The sequence below is a fragment of the Colletotrichum fioriniae genome (assembly GCF_027942845.1).
Source record: "Colletotrichum fioriniae strain IMI 355084 chromosome Unknown scaffold_1, whole genome shotgun sequence".
NCBI lineage: Eukaryota > Fungi > Ascomycota > Sordariomycetes > Glomerellales > Glomerellaceae > Colletotrichum > Colletotrichum fioriniae.
The window spans coordinates 1,342,478-1,361,510 of record NW_027076837.1 but is presented as its reverse complement, the minus strand read 5'-3'; the positions used below and the strand labels follow the sequence as shown (position 1 = coordinate 1,361,510).

The 19,033-nt window shown below is 55.3% G+C and overlaps 5 protein-coding genes across 5 annotated transcripts; 2 read left to right on the top strand and 3 right to left on the bottom strand.

Moving 5' to 3' along the window:
• Window positions 1–360: 360 nt before the first annotated feature.
• N0V96_000364 (uncharacterized protein) lies at window positions 361–5,706 on the top strand (the record flags this gene model as incomplete). The annotated part of the gene is made up of 3 exons (XM_065755918.1): window positions 361–3,417; window positions 3,467–3,790; window positions 3,826–5,706. 3 exons carry the CDS (start codon window positions 361–363, stop codon window positions 5,704–5,706), a joined length of 5,262 nt encoding a protein of 1,753 aa, XP_065615158.1.
• A 930-nt stretch (window positions 5,707–6,636) lies between these two features.
• Window positions 6,637–7,677, bottom strand: N0V96_000363 (uncharacterized protein; the record flags this gene model as incomplete). The annotated part of the gene is made up of 3 exons (XM_065755917.1): window positions 6,637–7,020; window positions 7,101–7,353; window positions 7,421–7,677. The coding sequence occupies 3 exons, from the start codon at window positions 7,675–7,677 to the stop codon at window positions 6,637–6,639; spliced, it is 894 nt and encodes a 297-aa protein (XP_065615157.1).
• A 1,817-nt stretch (window positions 7,678–9,494) lies between these two features.
• Window positions 9,495–12,309, bottom strand: N0V96_000362 (uncharacterized protein; the record flags this gene model as incomplete). Its single annotated transcript, XM_065755916.1, has 3 exons — window positions 9,495–12,044; window positions 12,105–12,259; window positions 12,303–12,309. The coding sequence occupies 3 exons, from the start codon at window positions 12,307–12,309 to the stop codon at window positions 9,495–9,497; spliced, it is 2,712 nt and encodes a 903-aa protein (XP_065615156.1).
• Window positions 12,310–13,215: 906 nt separating this feature from the next.
• Window positions 13,216–14,668, top strand: PFA4 (Palmitoyltransferase; the record flags this gene model as incomplete). Its single annotated transcript, XM_053195497.1, has 2 exons — window positions 13,216–13,576; window positions 13,692–14,668. 2 exons carry the CDS (start codon window positions 13,216–13,218, stop codon window positions 14,666–14,668), a joined length of 1,338 nt encoding a protein of 445 aa, XP_053047150.1.
• A 433-nt stretch (window positions 14,669–15,101) lies between these two features.
• MYO1_1 (class II myosin) lies at window positions 15,102–18,968 on the bottom strand (the record flags this gene model as incomplete). The annotated part of the gene is made up of 3 exons (XM_053195496.2): window positions 15,102–15,457; window positions 15,517–18,841; window positions 18,966–18,968. 3 exons carry the CDS (start codon window positions 18,966–18,968, stop codon window positions 15,102–15,104), a joined length of 3,684 nt encoding a protein of 1,227 aa, XP_053047149.1.
• Between the last annotated feature and the right edge of the window lie 65 nt (window positions 18,969–19,033).

Sequence of the window (19,033 nt, the reverse complement as noted above, 5' to 3'; positions counted from 1 at the left end):
GGTCGTGCTGAGGTGCAAAAAGTCGTGTACTTGCGCGAACTTGGTACGGATATCTGACCAGACAACCCCGACCCCGTGGCCCAAGTCACACTCCATATTCGTACGTACACAGCTTCGCTCCTTTGACTGTCTCCATACCTCACTTTCGTTTCCGCCGGAAAGCCCACCTCCTCCCGTCACTCTCTTCCATTTGCATAGTGAGCGAGATTTGTACATTGCCTTTGGTTTTACGCATACGCATCGTCATTTCCTTCGTTTCCCCTGGCTGGAGTCCGACGCACTTATGCGCCAGTCGACATAGAGCAGAGCTTGCCCGACTCTGGTTTTTCCTTCCCACTCGACGGGAACCTCTTCGCAACCATGGGATCTGTTGAAGTTGTTTCGAGCCGACTAGAGTCGTTACCCCCTCGCCCACCGACACCACCTCGCGAGACCAGCCTGGCTGCCGATGCCACCACCTCGAAGCATCTCCTCGTCCTCCCTCCCTCCTCAGACCCTCGATCAAGTCTCCAGACTCCACCGAGTGTATACTCACCACTTTCCGGAGCTGACTCCACGAACCCGAGCGGACGAAGAGCAAGGAAACGTGTGGGCTTTTCTGCCCAGGCGCAATACAACGAAGCCCCAAACTACCCAGGTCTAGCTGTCGCCAAATCCCGATCATCGCCCTTGTCGGCGCCGTCCTCGACTCAGCCCAAACCCGTCAAGGGCATCCTCAAACAAACCTCTTCGCCGAGTCCCCTGAGTTCAAGTGTCAAGCCAGATAGTTTGACGACATCAGCAAACATATCAGACATGTTGGAGTCAACGGTGAAGCAGCTCGCTGGAGCAGACAGGGACTCGAAGCGAGATGCTTACACAACACTGGTGATGACCCTGAAGACGTCCAACAACCTCCCGGACCGAATTGCCCTTCAGTCTAAGATGGGCCTCTTCGTGCAGTTCATCCAACGAGACATCACCTCCAAGAATGCCACCAACGGAGGACCAGATGCGCCTCTTGTCAACAACGCTCTTTCTCTTCTTGCTACTTTTTTGCATTTCCCCGCCATTGCCTCGACGATACCCAGCGATTTCGGCATTTTCTTTATAGATCACTGCATTCGATCCTTCGAAGATCCTGCAACACCGAAAGATGTTGCTCGGCATCTAATGCAAGCCGTCGCTACGCAAGACTTCTCCGCAAAGGTCTTGACCTCGGATCGCGTCCGCCGACTAATGAATGCCCTCCGCAACATCGAAGACAACCTCAAGGGAAAGAGCATTGTGATGTCCCGAATTCTCATCTATAAACGCCTGGTTCAACAGTCTCGCCAATTGATGGTGCTTCACTCCGATTGGCTGAACGACCTTTTCACGGACATGTTGAGCAGGGTCAAAGAACTGCGATCTGCTGCGATATCTCTTGGTCTCGAAGCGGTTTACATATTCGGGAAGGAGAAGTCGTTGTCTCGGAAGGTAATGGAGCTCTTTGATACATCCATTGAAGAGATGAAGTTTGCAGAGTATTACCACCAGCAACTACGAACCATGGCGAAGGACAAGGACGACAGGCAACTGACGGCTTCGGTCCCCAAGATCTGGAGCGTCATAATTGGTTTACTGCGCTGTCCTCTTGACAAATGGCAATTCTTCAACCAGTGGCTGCAGCTCATTCAGATGGGCTTCAACAATAGCGACCACCCCCAAACTAAGCAGGAGGCGAACTTCGCGTGGAATCGTTTCGTCTGGTCTATGCATACCGAAGGCCAGTCTTTCGTCAAGCTTCTCCCCATACTTTACCAGCCCCTGGGCAGCCAGTTGAAGTCAAAGTACACAAACAAACACACACGAGAGGTCGTTTTCGGCAGTGTGTGCAATCTCCTTTACTATACCTTCAAGCCAGGAACGAACAATGCTCTTCTCGACACCTACTGGGACATTTGCGTCAAGCCCTTAATAGAGCCACCAAAAGCGCAAGCAAGGAACCCCGACGCCGTTGACGAGCATATGCGGCAGATAACACTAATCCTCACCGGTCTTTTTGACTCGACAACACCTCGGATTTGGAGGGAGGAGCGTATTAGAGAGACGACTCTTGCCCGGCCGAACGAGCTGCCAGCTATCGATCCCAAGTGGCTCCGACGCAATGCTGCTCGCGTTTTCCAGACTATGGAACCTATCATGGATAGACACTTCCTCGAGCTCTCGGACAAGAACAGCCAAATCCATCGCTTGTGGCGCACTTTGGTGGGGGCCGTTGTCTCGGCCGCCTCCAAAGAGATCAAAGTTTCTGTCGACACCGCGGCCTTCATTTCCCAAGTGTGCGGGCTTTTGCTAAAGCATTGGGAGACTGGCTTAACGGAGATGGAAAATCCGACTCCTGAGATGGCGACCAAGTTCCTGGACAGCGCTCGTGAGCTCATAATAGTCGCTGCAGAGGCCCTGGGTCTTCGGCCTTTCACCGAGAAGATGATCTCTCTTAGTCGTCTTCATACCTTCACACCTGTGTCAACGCCGTCCCATAAGCCGGCGAAGAACGTTGGTGATGCCCGGACTCCGCTACAACATCTGATCGGCTTGGTCTCTCGGCTTCCCCCGGGTATCCCCGACGGGGAGGAGTACGTCGAGTTCTTCAAGACATTCTTCGCGCCTTTCTTAGTCCAGAAGTCGGCAAACTCTCGGTTCGAGCTGGCACAAGAGATACTGTCGGCCACTCCAATCTGGTCGCCGCCGGTCAATCAGCTTCCCTATGCACCATGGGTCTTCGCTGCGGAGTGCCTATCGGCGACTTTCAGCTCACCCCAAAACAGCGCGCAAATAACTAGCTCAACAAGTGAGCCGTCGCTCGGTCACGAATACCGCACCGTGGTGCGTTTCCTGGAGCGAGGCTGGAAGGAGACTCCCAATCTACCCTGGGAACCCTGGTGTTCGCTCTTCGCGAAGTTGTCGGCCCGGTCTTACCAGGAGACTGGTGAAGCTGGCCGCGCTTTAGGCACTATCGAGCCGCTTGCCAAAGTCATCCGGGAGTCTATCCCCGCCGATCATGCCTCGGCGCTGTCGACGAAGACACTTCTAGCAACAACCGAGCTTCTCTACGTTGCTAGCCACCCATTAGACAGACAGGCATTGGAAGCTGCCCGACGTAGATTATGGGGTACAGCAGTTGCGGGACCCAGGTCATCCTCCTTTGATCCGTTCGATAACTTTTACAAACTGATCAACGAGCTGATGGAACGACTCTACGAGGCCGGCGAGCGTGGAGATCTGGACGAACTTGCCACCCATTTTCTCAGGGCATGCGGTTCATTCCTTTCTCGCTGCAACCCGGAGCTTGTTTGCAGAACTGTATCGAACTTGGAGAGTGGGCTTGCCATGTGGATCCGGGATTCGCAGGGTATTCTGAAGGCCCGACAGAGCCCTGTGGCATCTGAAGCTGTGAGTCTTACTTACTAAAAGAAAAATCCACTTTACTGACCAACAGCAGGTTAAACATCTCTGGGAGACCGTTTCCAAGATTATTTTGCCTAGCGGCAAACCCGAAGAAGTCCAGCTCGAAACGTTCGAGGAACTGATTTGCGCTGCCTTCGAAAGCAAACACCGCCATATTGTGAACTCTGTCGCGGAGGTGTGGAATCGAATTTACGAGAATGCGGAACAAATCCAGTACCCTGAACATCTCAAGGCCGTCTTACTGGCCATCCAACCGGTTGTAACCCTCGTTCTTCCAGGCTTGGAGATCGCTAGTGTGGCGTCCACCGACCAGAATCGCTCGTTCGTCGAATCGCAGGACGATATTGAGATGCTCACGGTACCTCCACACGTTCGTCTCGAAAGAGAGCTCAGAAACCGACTACACCCAGCCAATCATCGCCTCTCAGCTCTGTCAAGCTGTCGCTCTCTGCGAAGAAGCAACTGGACGACACTACTCCTAAGAAGGGTCGTGGTAGGCCCCGGCGTAGCGCTGCAGCCAAGGCGCGGTTGAGACATGACGACTCCCAGATTCAGTTCGCACCCATTGAGAAGTCTCCTTTGAATCCAGCAGTCAACGCCGAGTCTCAAGTTCTCACCGAACGCCAGAAAGAAATCAGGGAGAGGCAGAAGGATGCGGCGGCCCTTTACCCAGAAATGCGGTCAAGCCCTCAGCAGCAACAACCACAGGTCACTGAGGAGAAGTCGACCGCCCCTGAGATGGTCGTCGAGGAGACCCCCAAGGATGTCACACCTAAGCGCAACGCTAGGTACGAGGAGTTTGTCAGCTCAACCCCGACACCTCGCCGAGGTCAGACGATGCCTATGGCAGATAATGATCAGGAGATGACGGATCCTCCTTCTTCACCTCTGGAGCCCCGGCCTTTCCCCCTGCTACCTCAGATCAAGTCGCGATCTAGCAGTCGCAGCGAGCTAGAGAACTGGCAATTTAGTTCCTCACCTGTATCCGGTTCTCCATCTCCCGATGCCGTCGTCATGACCGATGAGCCTACTGAACTCAACTTGGCCGACAGCGCAACCTCCCAACATGTTCCCGGCGTAGGTAGCCCGGATCTGTCAGCAGTAGATGACTCGTTCCAGATGGTCCCCTCAAGTGCCGTGGAGGAACCGGAGCTCCCACCGCCTGCCTTCGAGACCGCAAAGGAGACACTGCAGCCCGAGCAATCTCAGCATAATATCGCGAAATCGTCCGCAGAAACTGTTCCTGACCCTGCACCATCGACCCCCAAGAACAACCGAGTGACTGGCGTAGAGGAGCCCAGATCCGGTCAGGAAGTCTTTGTCGACGCGCCCTCAAGCCCGCAGCCCACAGTACTTACCAGGTCCGCCTCGCGCGCAGCTGCCATCAAGGACCGCTCCTTTGAGATGAGCGACGGAGACGAAAACAGCATGTTGAGGCTTGTCGTCGAGCTCGACCGTAGGCGGTGCGAACTCCCGATTAACGATTACCCTGCCATTTCCCCTCCAAAATCTAATAAGGGTCCCAGAAGCGCCAAGAAAGAGAAGCCTCCAGTGCTTGACTGCATCACAGTCCGTGGTGAAGATGACGAAGAGGAGGAGGACGACGAAGAAGAAGAAGAAGACGAGCCAGCGGAGCTTGCTCTCTCACAGGTCGAGACAAGAGCCCGCAAGAGCAAGTCCCATTCGCCCGGAGGACCCTCAACTCCTGTAACTCGGTCGGCCGCTTCATCCCCGGGCAAGTCGGCTAGGAAGCGGAAGAGGGGTGGTGCTTCCAACATCGATACCCGCCACAAGAAGAGGAAGTCTACTGACCCCTCAGAAATTGTCGAGTCGTCCCAGATCACCATGTCCCCGGTGCTTGGGGAAGAAACTCCCCGCCGTCGTCGCAGCCAACGCATCAATGTCAACGATAGTCCTTCGAAACGCTCCGTAGATTTGGATGCCGAAGTCAACTCACAACTGGTTAATGAGCAGGAGGAGGCGCACTTCCGAGCGAGTCAATCGTTCGAGGAGCCGGAGCCGGAGCAAACGACGACCATGACATACGAGACGGCAGAAGACTCTATGGACGTCGATATCGCTGATATCACCACCGTCGGTGAAGGTCCTGTCGAAGAAGCCGCCAAGGATATCAACATGATTGATAATCTGAGTAGCGTTCTTGCCAGTCTTCGTTCCGCAGCACTGTCACGGGACGAGGTGTACAAGATGGAGGACATGCTCATGGACATCAAGAGAGAGCTCTTCGCTGCCGAGGCCCGTGGGCGAGCTTGATCAGAGTTCTGCTACCACTACTGACATTGACGCGGAATGCAATCATCCGAAAACGACCCGCTACCGCTTGTCATCATTTCCCTTTTGTTTCTTGCTTACTGGCTTCGCGAGGACACTGTCAATACTACTCCGCCACGCCACACATATATGTACATTCACGACGACGAGGGGTGTCAGCAACACCCGCCATGCATTGTTGGCGTAGATCTTTGGTTTATGAGTTGAAGACGAAGAAGCAGAAGAAGGAAAGAAAAAAAACATAACTTGGTTTTTTTTTTTGTTAACTCGTTCTTGTATGGAAACTGGGTATACGGAAAAATTCATGGCATGAAACTGGAATGAAGTTGTGGAAGGGGGCACGGAAACGAGAAGGGGAGGAAAGGGGGGACACACCATCCTCGACTTTATCATGTATTAGATTGTTGCAAACGCATCTGGAGGTTCATCGCCGCCCAGGATAATGAAAGTGGAAAAAAAGGAAGCAAAAGAGATAATGATGAGCTGTCACAGCATACTGATGAGTAACCCTTTGCACGTTTGATCCAAGGTCGTATGTGTGTGTGTGTCAAGTATACATGTGTTTTGCCGCATCAATCGTGATGTATTCAAAAGGGGTAGTTTCCGGGCCTGCTTTCCCTTAACGCGCACGCCTGCTTGTTCATGATAACTTTCGGCCTTCACCCTCTCCACGTCTGGCCGTCTAAAATATCCCTTCTAGCTCGGATTTCTTCCTCTGGTTGAGTTTGTCCCCGAGATTCTTTTCCCAGTTATTGCTTTAACCCCTGCCCCCTCTCTTTCTCATTGCCTTTCGCACTCCCCACCTGGTCGACGTGACTTGAAACCCTACCTCCCCCTCTCTTTCATTCTCACAGCTTTCCGCTCTCCATCGCCCGCCCCCGCCCCCCGCCCCATCGTCATCATCCCCTGGCATCAGTTCGAGCTCGCCGTAATGACCTGGGCGCCCTCAAACGCGTCGCCGGGTTCGAGCTTCTGCCACTCCTTGACGGCGCCGGGCTCCACGCACAGCATGTTCTTGTAGCCGTCCTTGGGGGCAAAGTCGGCGATCCCTTGCGCCTTGTCGACCCAGGGGTTCCAGACGACGACGTTGTCGAGGTTGTCGCGGACGACGGAGAATAGGGGCTTGCCGCCGTCGAGGACGGTGACGGGGGCCCTGGGGCCGCCTGTGGGCGTGTAGATGCGGTCCGTCTCTTGGGTGATGGTGATGTCGCCGGACTGGGTCTTTGAGGCGCCGTTGTGGACTTTGTCGGTGTAGGAGGCGCCGTCAAGGCCTTGCACTGAGATCTTTGTGATGTCCTGTTCGTTTTGGGCAAGTTGCTGTTAGTTTGTGGGCTTGGGGGGATGGAAGCTTGGTATAAGGAAGGGGTGGAACGTACGTTGACACGTAGGTAGGTGTGCATCAGGACCTGGCAATCAAAGGCCTCCTCGCCCTCATTCGTAATGACTAGCGACGTCGACAGTGTCTCGCGGTCGAGCGACACGCTGTAGATGGCGCCAAACTTGTAACCCCATTTGGCCTGGGTCTCGGCGTCGAGGTTGGCCGAGGACAGGCCAAAGTCGAGCTTGACGGAGGACTCTGAGCCGGCGGACCCCTCGCTGGTGGACTTGCCGAGGAACTCCCAGCGCGAGCTGCGCGCGAAGCCGTGCTGGCTCAGCTTGGCGGTGGGCGGGTGGGCGTCGGAGGGGGGCCGAAGACGGGGAAGACGAGGGGATGCCGCCGCGGACGGGCTTGGAGCCGTCAAAGACGGTGGACTCGGAGAGCCAGAGGCGGTCTGCGCCGGCGGCGGATTTCCACGAGAGGACGGTGGCACCGTGGAGGAGGACCTCGACGGACTCGCCGGTGGGGAGGGTGGCGGAGACGCGGGTGTTGTTGTGGGTGATGTCGACGGTGGCCTGGGGCGGGAGGCCGGGCGTGGTGGCCAGGGCGGTGGGCTTGTTGGGCCGGTCGACCATGTTTGCTGCTGTGTCGCGGAGGATATGGAGGTTTGAGGTAGGTGGGCTGGCGTGAGGATGTAGAGAGACGGGAGAGGCGCAGCTGTGTGTATGGAACGATGCTTCTTCTGAGGTGAGGTGTGTTCGCGCGGGGTAGGATTCGAGGCGTTTGTTGAATGAAGACTATGAGAGATGCGGGGGGGAGCGGCTCTGGAGCAACGGGTTTGGTGTGAGGGTTGTAAATATGCAAAAGAGTCGATCCGAGATGGAGGAGAAGAGGTTGTAATCGGGAAGAACGGTTCGGGCGTTGGTGGAAGTTGGGTACAATGCAACAAGCAACAATCGGATACAATGGCAACGGGTGGATGCCGGCTGCCACAGGTAGCAAAGCAAGTGACAAGGTCCCAGCAGATTCACAAAAAAGTCGTGTGTAAGCAAACGTCAACGGGGGGTCTGTGTCTCTAGGCAATGTTAGTCAGGCACGGAAAAGTACCTTACGATGCTTACATAGGTAAGTCACATACCTCAGCTAGCACTCTAGGTCGCGGAAGAGGAGGGGGAGGGGGAAGGTCGGTCAGCTTGCTGCGTTGGGATGTCTGCGTTGTCTGCGTCTGAGGGGGGAACCTGTGAGAGAGAGGGGAGGGGGGGCCAACCCGGAGCTGGGTGAGGGGAGGGGAGGGCAGCCCTGTCTAGCGTGTTGTAAGGCGTGAAAGGGTGCCCCGTGCTGGAGGGGACCTGGGAGCAAGGCAATTGTTGCCCATTCCGTCACGTCTTCCCCACTTGTCATCGTCACACAGGAGCTCTTCCCTCTCTACGTAGTAATGTGTACGGTGTACCGCTTCACTGCTTCTGCTGGCATGAATGATGAAGGTGTTCCTGCGAAGGAAAAAGCTGCGACCAGTCACAAACGAGGGATCTCCCCAAGCTGCGGCACCTCTGGAGCTCCTTTTTGTTTGTGAATCCGAGCAAGGGGTCAAATTTTGCCCCCTTTATCCCTATTTCTTTCTCTCATCTTTCACTCTTGAGCTCTTGGTCGCGAGGCCACCACACCCCCATTTTGTCCCGCCTGTCATTCTGAAACGAGCTTCATCCTCAACCAAGCTCCCCTCGACCACCCCCCCTGTTTTGCCAAAGCCTCGGCAAGCAGCGACAAAACAAAACTTGCACTGATTTTTGTATGACTTATAGAGATCGTGATAGAGGCAGCCCACTCGGGTCGTAGCCGAAAACTATCTCTCTTTTTGACCCCAAAAAGCGTGGGTTCAAGTGGTGTGCGTGTGCCAGTTCGAGCTCCAACCATCTCTTGAAAGCCAAATACCCCAAAATGCACAGCAGGCATCTTGCTTAAGCAGAGCAGACTTACTTTTGAGAGTATAACACGAGATCCTATTCTGTATATCCTCGATAACAAGATAATTTGGAGACACAAGGTTCTTCTCGGCCGAAACGCGTCAGGGGGCCCAGAGAAACTTGCACGAAGCAAAAAGTGGATGATTGGAGCTCCCGTTTGGTTTCTGTGGAGATGGAGAAGGAGGGAGAGGTAAGGATATCACCGTATCAAGGGTTCCCAACCAAATGCGCCCCGATGAATTGGGTTTCTAAGCTTCGGGTGCATATTGCCTTGCTGACCGTCCAGCCGAGAATGCTAGGTATCTCGTTCCCGGTTCGGGCCACCAAAGGATCAACACGATTCAAGACCGACCATCGAACGGATGAACACATGAACAGTGGGTGAGTGGTAATAGTCGTGTGAATAACCCCTTTCCCATATCCATCAATGAAAACACACGGAAAGAAAAACTCCCAACAGCATACATGAATAAACATACAACAAACAATCATGACTTTTGCACCTTGAACCCGATACTGTCCCGATCATCCCTCACCACCCGTCCCCATTCCAGGAGCAACCGAAACAGGTAAATCTCCATGTCCTCCCTACGCAGAGCCTTGTCCACCCACCGCGCCCCCTGCGTCGCGATCCACTCGGCGTCCTCCCACCGCGCCTCAAAGTCCACCTCCCGCCCGTTGAGCTTGCCGCGGCCCTTGAGCCCGACAAAGTACGCCACCGTGCTGTGGAGGGCGTGGAACCGCGTGTCCACGGGCACAAAGTGCAGCCACGGAATCAGCCGCTCCGAGTACCACTCCCCAAATACCGAAGACATGAGCGGCACGCTGCCCGGCGACCGAAGCGTCCGGAGCATCTGCGGCGGCGGGGCCGTGTCCTCGTCCAGCAGCATGACGTAGCGGTGGTCCAGGGGGTCCTCTTGCCCGGAGGCGGCGACGGGCTTCTGGCCCAGCTCCGCCTTGGCCGCCGCGCAGCCTGGCGCGACGTCACCGCAGGCGTACTCTGCTATGCCGATATCGAACGGGAGTATGGCGTTGGCCTCCAGGGCGCGGACAATCTCGTACGCGTACCAGCTGCCCTTGGACGGCGCGCCGAGCATCATCGTGACGTCCTCCGCGGCCGTCGCGTTATTGATGAGGTGCACGAGCCGGTGCTTGTGGTTCCCGCGTAGCGCCTCGTCGCTGATGGGCTTCTCGCCAATCTTGCCTCGCCAGTACACGCTGTCCTTGCGCTGCCGAAAGTCTTTTTTGTGTTCCGGCTCGTCTTCCGCCAGAGGCATCAGCGGTAAAAGGATGTCGTTGAAGCCGTCGGCTTTGAACCGGCCAAAGATGGGCAGCAGCTCCTGCAACGGCTTGATCGGGGGCGCCGACGTGTGGAAGCTGTGCAGACGGGTGAGGTCTTGCTGGTCGCAGAGGCTCTTGGACTGCGGATAATTCCACATGAACTGCTCGTCTTCGTGCCACTTTACGCACGAGGTGCAGAAGTCGCGAACATTCCAGTGAAGCCCTGACCTCCCCGGGGTGTTGGTCGGGCACACGGAGGCTTCCATGTCTCGCCATGCTTTGGTCGATTCGTACATCGCCTGCTTGGACTGAGGAATCGCCGGTGAGCCTCCCACGGCCTTCAACTCTGCGTTCCTCTCAACGTTGCCTTCAGAGGATGGGTTTCCACCAGAACCTCCAGCGGAAGCATCCTCAATCGAGCGCGACGATAGAAGCTTGAACTTCTGCTTCATTCCCGTGATGGTGTACCTATTGAGCTCTGACCACGGTGTTAGGACCCGGGGCTGGTTGCTCAAGTTAATGGGCAACTTCATGTCGGACAGATGCTCGACAAAGCCCCCGATCATGGCCACGAGCTCGTCCAGGACCTTCTTGTTTGCGTCAATGCCCTCGTAGTTGTGGGTAACCTGTTTGTTCTCGATCGTAACCATGGCGATATGAGGCTCTCTAGGTACCCTCTCACTGTAGGCTTGCCGGATCGCCTCTGGCTTAACGCCCCAGAAGGGCAGGATATCGCTCTCCATCTGCTCAAAGTGGTCGATGATGACAGACTTTCGAGCCTTTGCGAATTCGTACCATTTGTCAAAGTTGGGAGGCGGGTCTCTCCCGTAATGCCGCTCGTGGTAGACGTCGACGGCGACGTTCAGGTTGTCGCTGGTCATGGCATGGCGCATCCATCGATCGGATTCCACCCGGACATCGTAGATGAGTCTATTCAACGGGTGTTGTTTGACTGTTGCCGACTTAAGAAGCCCGTAGATGGTCATGCCAACGAACATGGAGACCATGAGCACGAGGATAAGCGCCCTGGGGATGAAGAGGAGCGAGCGGACATTGGTACTGTACAGAAACATGCTGTAACCGAGCACCAGGAGGTACAGAGGCCCGATGGCGCTTAGCCTGGATTCCATTTGCCATTTCCCAATGTGCATGATGTTTTGGGTGGCGGCCGTGAGGCCGCAAATGAAGGTGATGATACTAGTAGGGGTTACGGGATTTGTCTCATAGACAAGGATGCTCAGGGAGGTGACGAGAACCGCAAAAGCGAAGCTATCGATGAAGATGTCAAAGATGTATAGAGAGTCGATCCCACTGAAGGAAGTCGGGTATCCCTCACTAGCGGAAACGAGGGGTGAGATGAGGATCTGGAAGACCTTGACAAAGACTCCCGAGAGGGCCAGAATGGTGCCGAGAGTCCTCAAACGGAGCTTCGTCGTCTTTGTCCAAGCCAGGATACGCCAAAACAGGGAGACAATGACCGCGTCTAAGAACAGTCCGAGTAGCTGGAAAGCAAGAGTGGTCATCCGGCTGTCCGATAGAGCGGAACAAAAGAATGTTGACCTAGGATCTTGCGAGATGGCGACAAAAGTGCCATAGCTGAATAGGCAGGCGCTTCCAAGCGCCAGCGTTCGGGAGCCGTTTGCCCATACTGCAATGTCGTCGCTGATACTTGCCCAAGGGTCTTCCTCAGGAGGCGGAGGTCGGGCTCTTTGATAGTAGAGGATATGGTAAAGAACCAGGTAAATACACAAGAACGACTGTTGTGCCGTGATCAGTCTCGTCGTTCAACTGATGATGGAGGTATATCCGCGACTCACCTGCACTCCCGGCACAGAGCACTGCAGCTGGGCGGTAACGCGATGAAAGACCTCGAGACGGAGGAAGATGCAAAAGATGAGCAACGGGGCAAAGTACCGTCGCGGCCTGGCGGGGATCGTCTGCTCAAAGGTGCTCTTGGAGCCCGCGCGCTCATCTGAAAAGTGATGTTTAGCACCGGATACGGGAGATTCTCTCACGAGGCATACGACGGAACATACCGAATCTTCCGTCCACACCGGGGAGCCATGGGGCGAGATAGCTCGCCAGCCATGTCAGACCTCCCGATAGCAGGAGTATTAGAACGGAGGAGAGACGTGGATACTCTGGAACACAATTGCGTCAGCGGGAGAAGCTTCTTCCCGTTTCCCACGTGGTGAACGGGGATGATTAAAAGTCTTGGCAGACCGGCCCGTACCGATCAGAGAATGACCCTCAACGTTGGAAGATATCCAGAGAAAAGAACCAACAACACTGTGAATATGTCAGAATTCAAATTGAGTAGCATTGGGAAGAATTAAGGATCCTCTTACCACAACGCCGTCAGATGTATCTGCGCATCGCGTGCCATTGAGGGAGACTTTCACCAGCCCAAGTCTGGGTGGTCGTTTCGCTTCACAACGCAGCCACAAGTGAAATCATGCGTTCAATGAGAACCAAGAAAATCTTCTTCAATTCAACCGATCAGGGGAATTTCAGTACATTTCTCACCGTCGTTTGAGGAATTGATGGACAAAGCGTACCGGCAGGCAGTCGTCGTCGTTTCCTTCACAGGGGTTGCCAAATTGTCGAATCCTTACATAATCCAATTAAACTGCCCGCCCCTAACAGGGCAAAAGACGCGTCCTTCCTCGCCCGTACCCCTAGCCCCTTGAACCGCGTCAAGCTCCCACCCTCCACTTCAATCCCGACCGCTCCGCCGCCGATCCCAGCACTCCTCCGTCCGTCCCGGCACCGACATGTGCTGACATCCCACGCCACCATCTTTCGCCGAAATCTCGAATTCCGCGACGTCGACTGCCGAACAAATCCGCCTACTTAGCGAAACCTCTAGCAACTCTCCTCCTTAGCTCTTGAAGTAACGACAATAACTCCCCCCCAAATGGCGCAACAATGGCCGGCATCAACGAAGCCCCCCTCATCAAACGCCTCGCCGTCCCCGGCTCCTGCGCGCTAATGGGCTTCCTCTCCGTCTCCTCCCAGATCCTCTTCTACGTCGCCGACGACTCCCTCGCACCCGGGCGACTCACCCGTTCCGAGACATACACCTTCAACACCCTCCTCGCCTGCCTATGGTACACATACTACAAGTCCTGCACCGTCGACCCGGGCCGCTACCCCTTTCCCGACGCCGCCGTCGTCGAGGTGCCCGAGCCGGACGAGTACGGTCTCGTAAGACGCTGGTGCAAGAAATGCGCCGCGCCCAAACCGCCTCGCGCGCACCACTGCCGGCACTGCGCGCGCTGCGTCCCTCGTAAGTCGACAACAATCCCCTTTACTCGTCCTGGTGCTCCCCATACCCCCCTTTCCCCCTTCTTCTCTCACTCAAGCACAACGCAATATGCTAACAAACGAAATCTTTCCGCTAGGCATGGACCACCACTGCCCCTGGACAGGAAACTGCGTCTCCCTCACGACATTCCCACACTTCCTCCGCTTCCTCGCCTGGACAAACTTCTCCCTCTGGTACCTCGCCAGCCTCCTCTACGCCCGCTTCGCCGCCATCTGGGACAACCGCCTCCTCCCTTCCTACCTCGGCCCCTCCCTCCCCGTCCTCGTCCTCCTGACTCTCGACACCTTAATCTGCTTCTTCAGCTCCCTCGCCCTCGGCATCCTCTTCTTCTCTACCGTCCGCGGCTGGGTCCTCAACGAGACCATGATCGAAGGCTGGGAAGTCGACCGCCACGCCGCCGTCTGCGACCGCAACCGCAAGGACGCCGGCGAGTTCTGGTCCATGACGGGGCCCGATGGGAAGAAGCTCCGGCTGGAAAAAGTTGAATTTCCGTATGACGTGGGGATTTATGCGAATTTGTCGCAGGCCATGGGTACCAAGAACCCACTGCTGTGGCTATTTCCCTTTGCGGGCAACCCGCACATAAGCAAGGACGGCCATGGCGTCGGATGGGAGTGGCCCGAGAACGGGCTGAATCGCAAGGAGGGGATGTGGCCGCCGCCGGACCCGGATAAAGTGCGCCGCGCCGCGCAGGGGGGCTGGCCCTCGGCTCGGGACCCCGAGGACATGGTGGTGCCGAGGTACGGGAGCAAGGAAGAGGAACTCGAGGCCTTCAGGACGCGGCAAGATGCGGATCGGCGGCGGTGGCAGAGTAACCGCTCCCGAATGATGGAAGAGTTGGAGGAGGTGGAGGGCTACGATATGATTGATAGCGACTCTGAAGATGGCTATGAAGAGGGCGCGGATGGAGAGCCTGGTTGGACGAATGCGGACGGCGAACGGTTACAGGATTTCGGCGTAGACGAGGATGAGGATATGACTGACGACGAAGACGTTCCTCTAGCGGAGCTAGTACGTCGCAGGAAAGTCCTCCAAAAAGACGGAGAGGAGTGATTGTCTCTAGCCAGGCATAGACAAGAAGAAGAAAAAAAAGTAAACAGAAATTTTCTCTTTTTGGGGGACTATTGCCCACGGTTCTATACTACCTTCAATCGCCCTAAAACCGACAAAGAGGGGGCATCCAAAGACGGCTTCTGCGCTGGCCATGAATCCCCTTGACTCCCGAATCTACCAAACAGAAAAATGCGCACACAAGACAGGATCAAATCCGCCTTTCCATCCGGGGTTGCCCTGATCCTGTATGCTGAAAGAACTTCAAAACAGCTTTGTTGATCGTGAACCGCTTGCCACTCTAGAAAGCAATCCGCCATCCTTCCTCCACCATCAGTCCAAAGAGCAATCGTGTCGTGCAATCATGAAGCATCATTCCAAGGGTCCAGATCTATCGACCCAACCTCATCCCTGACCCTTCCACACGAAAATTCGATTACCAATCGTCGTCGTCGTCCTTCTTCTGCATCGCATTCTTGCGAGCGAGCAGAGCATCCGCCAAGCTGTTGCCCAAGCTGGGAGTTGGGGTGTTGCTGCGGCTGTTGTCGGAGCCGCTAGCTCCGTTGAGACTCAAGCCCGAGTCGCGTGGCTGAGCAACGGCCGGCTTGCGTCCAGCAGCAGGTCGCTTCATGGGCGGCTGAGGAGGAGTCGGCTTGCCACGGGCGGCCGCTCCATTAGCCGAAGGAGGAGGAGGAGGCGGGCGAGGAGCCACGACGGGCGCGGGAGCCTGCTCCTCGACGTAGGCGGCAGGAACCCAGGCTTGAGCGCCGCCGTTCTTTGCAAGCCACCAACCTATTACCAAATGTTAGTATTTAATTTCTCGACGGGTTTCAGATGGAATGGTTGCTTACCGTTGTTCTCCTTCTGGACGACCTCGATCATGTCACCGGCTCGGACCGTCAACTCATTCTCCTTCTGACCGGCAAAGTCGTACAGGACCTTGGCCATGATCTTGGCCTTGGCGGGGGGCGCAGCGGGGGGCGGAGGAGGAGGCATTCTCGTCGCTGCGGAAGTTGATGATTGCTGTCTGGTATGTGAGGGAATTGAAGTAGTAGCGGCGGCGGCTTGTGGTTGTTGGCGTCCAAACGGTCCAGTCTTGGCTGAGCTGATGACAGCAGGAGGTTGAGGAACCGATCTTGCAGAAGAAGCAGCAGGTCGAGGTTGAGGAGTCCGGTTCGTGTTTGTCAGCCGAGAGGGCCTACCGTTGGGGCCACCAGGCTTGATGAGCTTGCCACGGGTAATGGGGCGAGCAGCAACAGGCTTGCCCTTGGGTGTCGGCTTGGAGACAGACGATGGAGACTCGCCCGGTTGAGTGTGGACACCTCCGCTCTTGTAGAAATCCACGGCCTGCTGAGAGTCTTTGAGGACCTTGACCGTCTGCATCTTGCCGGGCTTCTTTGCATACTCAATCACTTCGCCAATCTTGAGGTTAAAGCCACCAGGCATGACACGCTGCATCTGCGTGAACATTTCCGTCTTCAAGACACAGTTCAACAAAGGATCAGCCTCCTGAGGCGATCCCACACCCAGAGAGAACCAGTCGTCACGAGCTGAGGAAGCTCCAATGAACTTGATGGCACCAAGAGGCATGGAGCGTTCAACAGAGATTTGAGGCTGGCCGTTGACAAGCATCTGAGCAACAATGTAGAACTTGCTGCTGGTGACGATCAGAATACGGGGACTCGGCTTACTGGATCGGCCAAACTTGGCTTCCAGGATCTCTCCGCGGCAAGAGAAGACAACCTTCTCGTTGTTGGAGATGCCGATCGCGTTTCGAATCTGCGAGCCAGGTCCCATCGAAGCGTTGATTCCCATATAATCACCCAAGAATCTTCGGGAGCCGAGCAAACTGAATCTCCTTCTCTCCTTGCGGTTCTGGAGAACCCTGTGGCCCTGGTCGCGCAATTGCAGGTACTCGGCGCCGGTTCTCTTCTTACGCCAGAAACGCTGGATACGAGTAGCAGACTCAGCTCTGTAGGCCAAGTACGCGCGCCACATGCGTTGAATACGAGTGGCCATGTTGTGCCAGTACCGGTCTCGCATGTGCTCAAGCGCAAACAGGGTCTCGGGTGACTTGATAAAGGCCTTTGTCGTTCCCATTTGCCATTCTTCCTTAGGAATGCTCGTATCCTTGAGAATCTGCTTGGCGGCGTCCTGGTACGATCCTTGCCAGGTGTACTCGCCAGCGTATGAAGTTGCAGGAGAAAGCAAGAAGAAACGATCCACAAACTTCTCGAACGTCTGGCGGTAGGCAAATCCAGCACGACGAATGCGAACGTTCTCCTGAAGACCAAGGTACTTGACTTGATGAAGGACGTTGGGGACGTTGTACTCTGAGGGCGACTTGTTCTCGTTGGGCTTGATGGTTCGGATATAAGAAGGCTGGCACTTCATGAGAGTTTCAACAAGCGCATTCGCGGAGGCCCTAATACGGTCACCGGCGGAAGGAGGTTGCTTGCGGTTGTCCTGATCGACTTGGTTGGGGAAGATGGTGTGGACGAAGCGGTTGCTGCTACCAGAGAAGAGGTTGAGCAGTCCCTTCAGGAGCAAATCCTTATTCTTATCCGTAATTCCGTCCACCGTGTAAGCAACATCACCAGCGTAGTGCTTGATGATGAAGCTGCCTTGACGAGGGGTCAAATGAGGGTTGGACATGCCGTTGATGCTCTGCATGAAGGTTCGGTCAGATGCAGCAGGATCAGCATGCGCTGTCTTGGTAGCATCCTTCATGGCGGAAAGAACACCAGGAGGCCGAATACCCTCGATGAGGTCACACACAATCTTGTTGTCAAAGTACTTAATAGGTGTCCACTGAATCTGTTCGCGTGCGTACTCGTCCTGTTCTGCCTTCAGCGTCAACTGAATGAAGATCTGTTGCAGCTTTTCGTTGACGTAGTTGATGCAAAGCTGCTCGAAACTGTTCTTCTCGAAAATCTCGAAGCCGTAGATATCGAGAATACCGATATTGTTGCTCGTGGCCTGCTTCGCTTTGAGGGACTTGTTGACACGCTCGACGATCCAGTCGAACAAGTTGCTGTAGATGGCCTTGGAAAGGGCGTCACGTGTGGCGGCTGCCTGGGCTGGGTTCGTCGGTGACTCGATGACCTCGCCGTTTCGCGGAGTGAGAATGCGAATGGTGATAGCCTTGATGAGCTGCTCGGGCGTCACCTCCAACAGGTATGCCAGGAAGTCCACTACCGACTGGTCGCTAACAGCGGCGTATCCGTCCTGGCCTTCGTGGAACTGAATGTTGCCAGCCCACAGAATAGCAGACAGCATGCGGAAGATCTCATCTTGTTCGCCTTGGCTGAGACCAATAATTCTCATAGCCTCGAGCGTATCGTTGAACTCGGCCAAATCGTCGATTCCGTCAACCTCAAGGCACTTCGATCTGCTAGTATAGACGTACGTCTCGGGTGTCTGGATGCCGAACTGCTGTCGGTAGTTTTGGGAAGCTCCCTTGGTGAACTGGTAGAAAATGTGGAAGTTTCGCTCGTTGGTAATCTGGCCGACGACTCTCGACTTCTCGAGAAGGTAGTTGGTAATGTCGGCACCGACGGGTTCGCCCTGCGCATTGAAGTGAATCTGCAGATACTTGCCGAAACGAGACGAGTTGTTATTCCTCAAGGTCTTTGCGTTGCCGAAAGACTCCAGTAGGGGGTTGGTTGCCAGCACCATGTCCTTGATCTGCTTGATGTCGCCCGACTCTCCTCCTGAAACGTTGGCGATATACTGCATGATGCGCTTGGCGGCTTCCGTCTTGCCAGCACCTGACTCTCCGGAAATGATGACACACTGGTTGTCTTGATACGCCTTCATGTTGTAGTACGCAGATTCGGCAATAGCGAACACGTGTGGGGGCATCTCGAGACGGTTCTTTCCCTTATAGCTGTCGAGTACCTGGTCGGTGTAGATACCTAGGTCCCGGAAGGGATTGACTGACACCAACACATGGCCGATGTAGGTATAGATCTCCTGGCCCTCGAATCGCTTCTTGAGATTTTCGTTGATGGCTTCGTTGGACACCTTACTGAGCAACGTAAGATCCGAAACGCCAATCTCCTTCTTCTTCGTGACCTCGTATGTGGCCTTCTTGGGCTTGCCGCCGCCAGCCCCTCCGGACGGTCCGGCGGGGCCAGTCTTTGCGGATTTGTCCTTGGGACGTCGTGAGATACCCTAGAAATATTGAAAGCGCAAACAGTCAGTCCTCTTTCCTTCTCGTGGTCGTTGGTTGTGGATTTTTGGAGTCGCTGCAGCCGAATCGGAGCGGTGCGCGCGCGCGGGGCATGAAGCGTCTCACCATGCTGGGCAGTTCTCAATGGAGGGAATGCCGGTATCTGTTGATGGTTTGCGCAAGCAAGCTTTGGA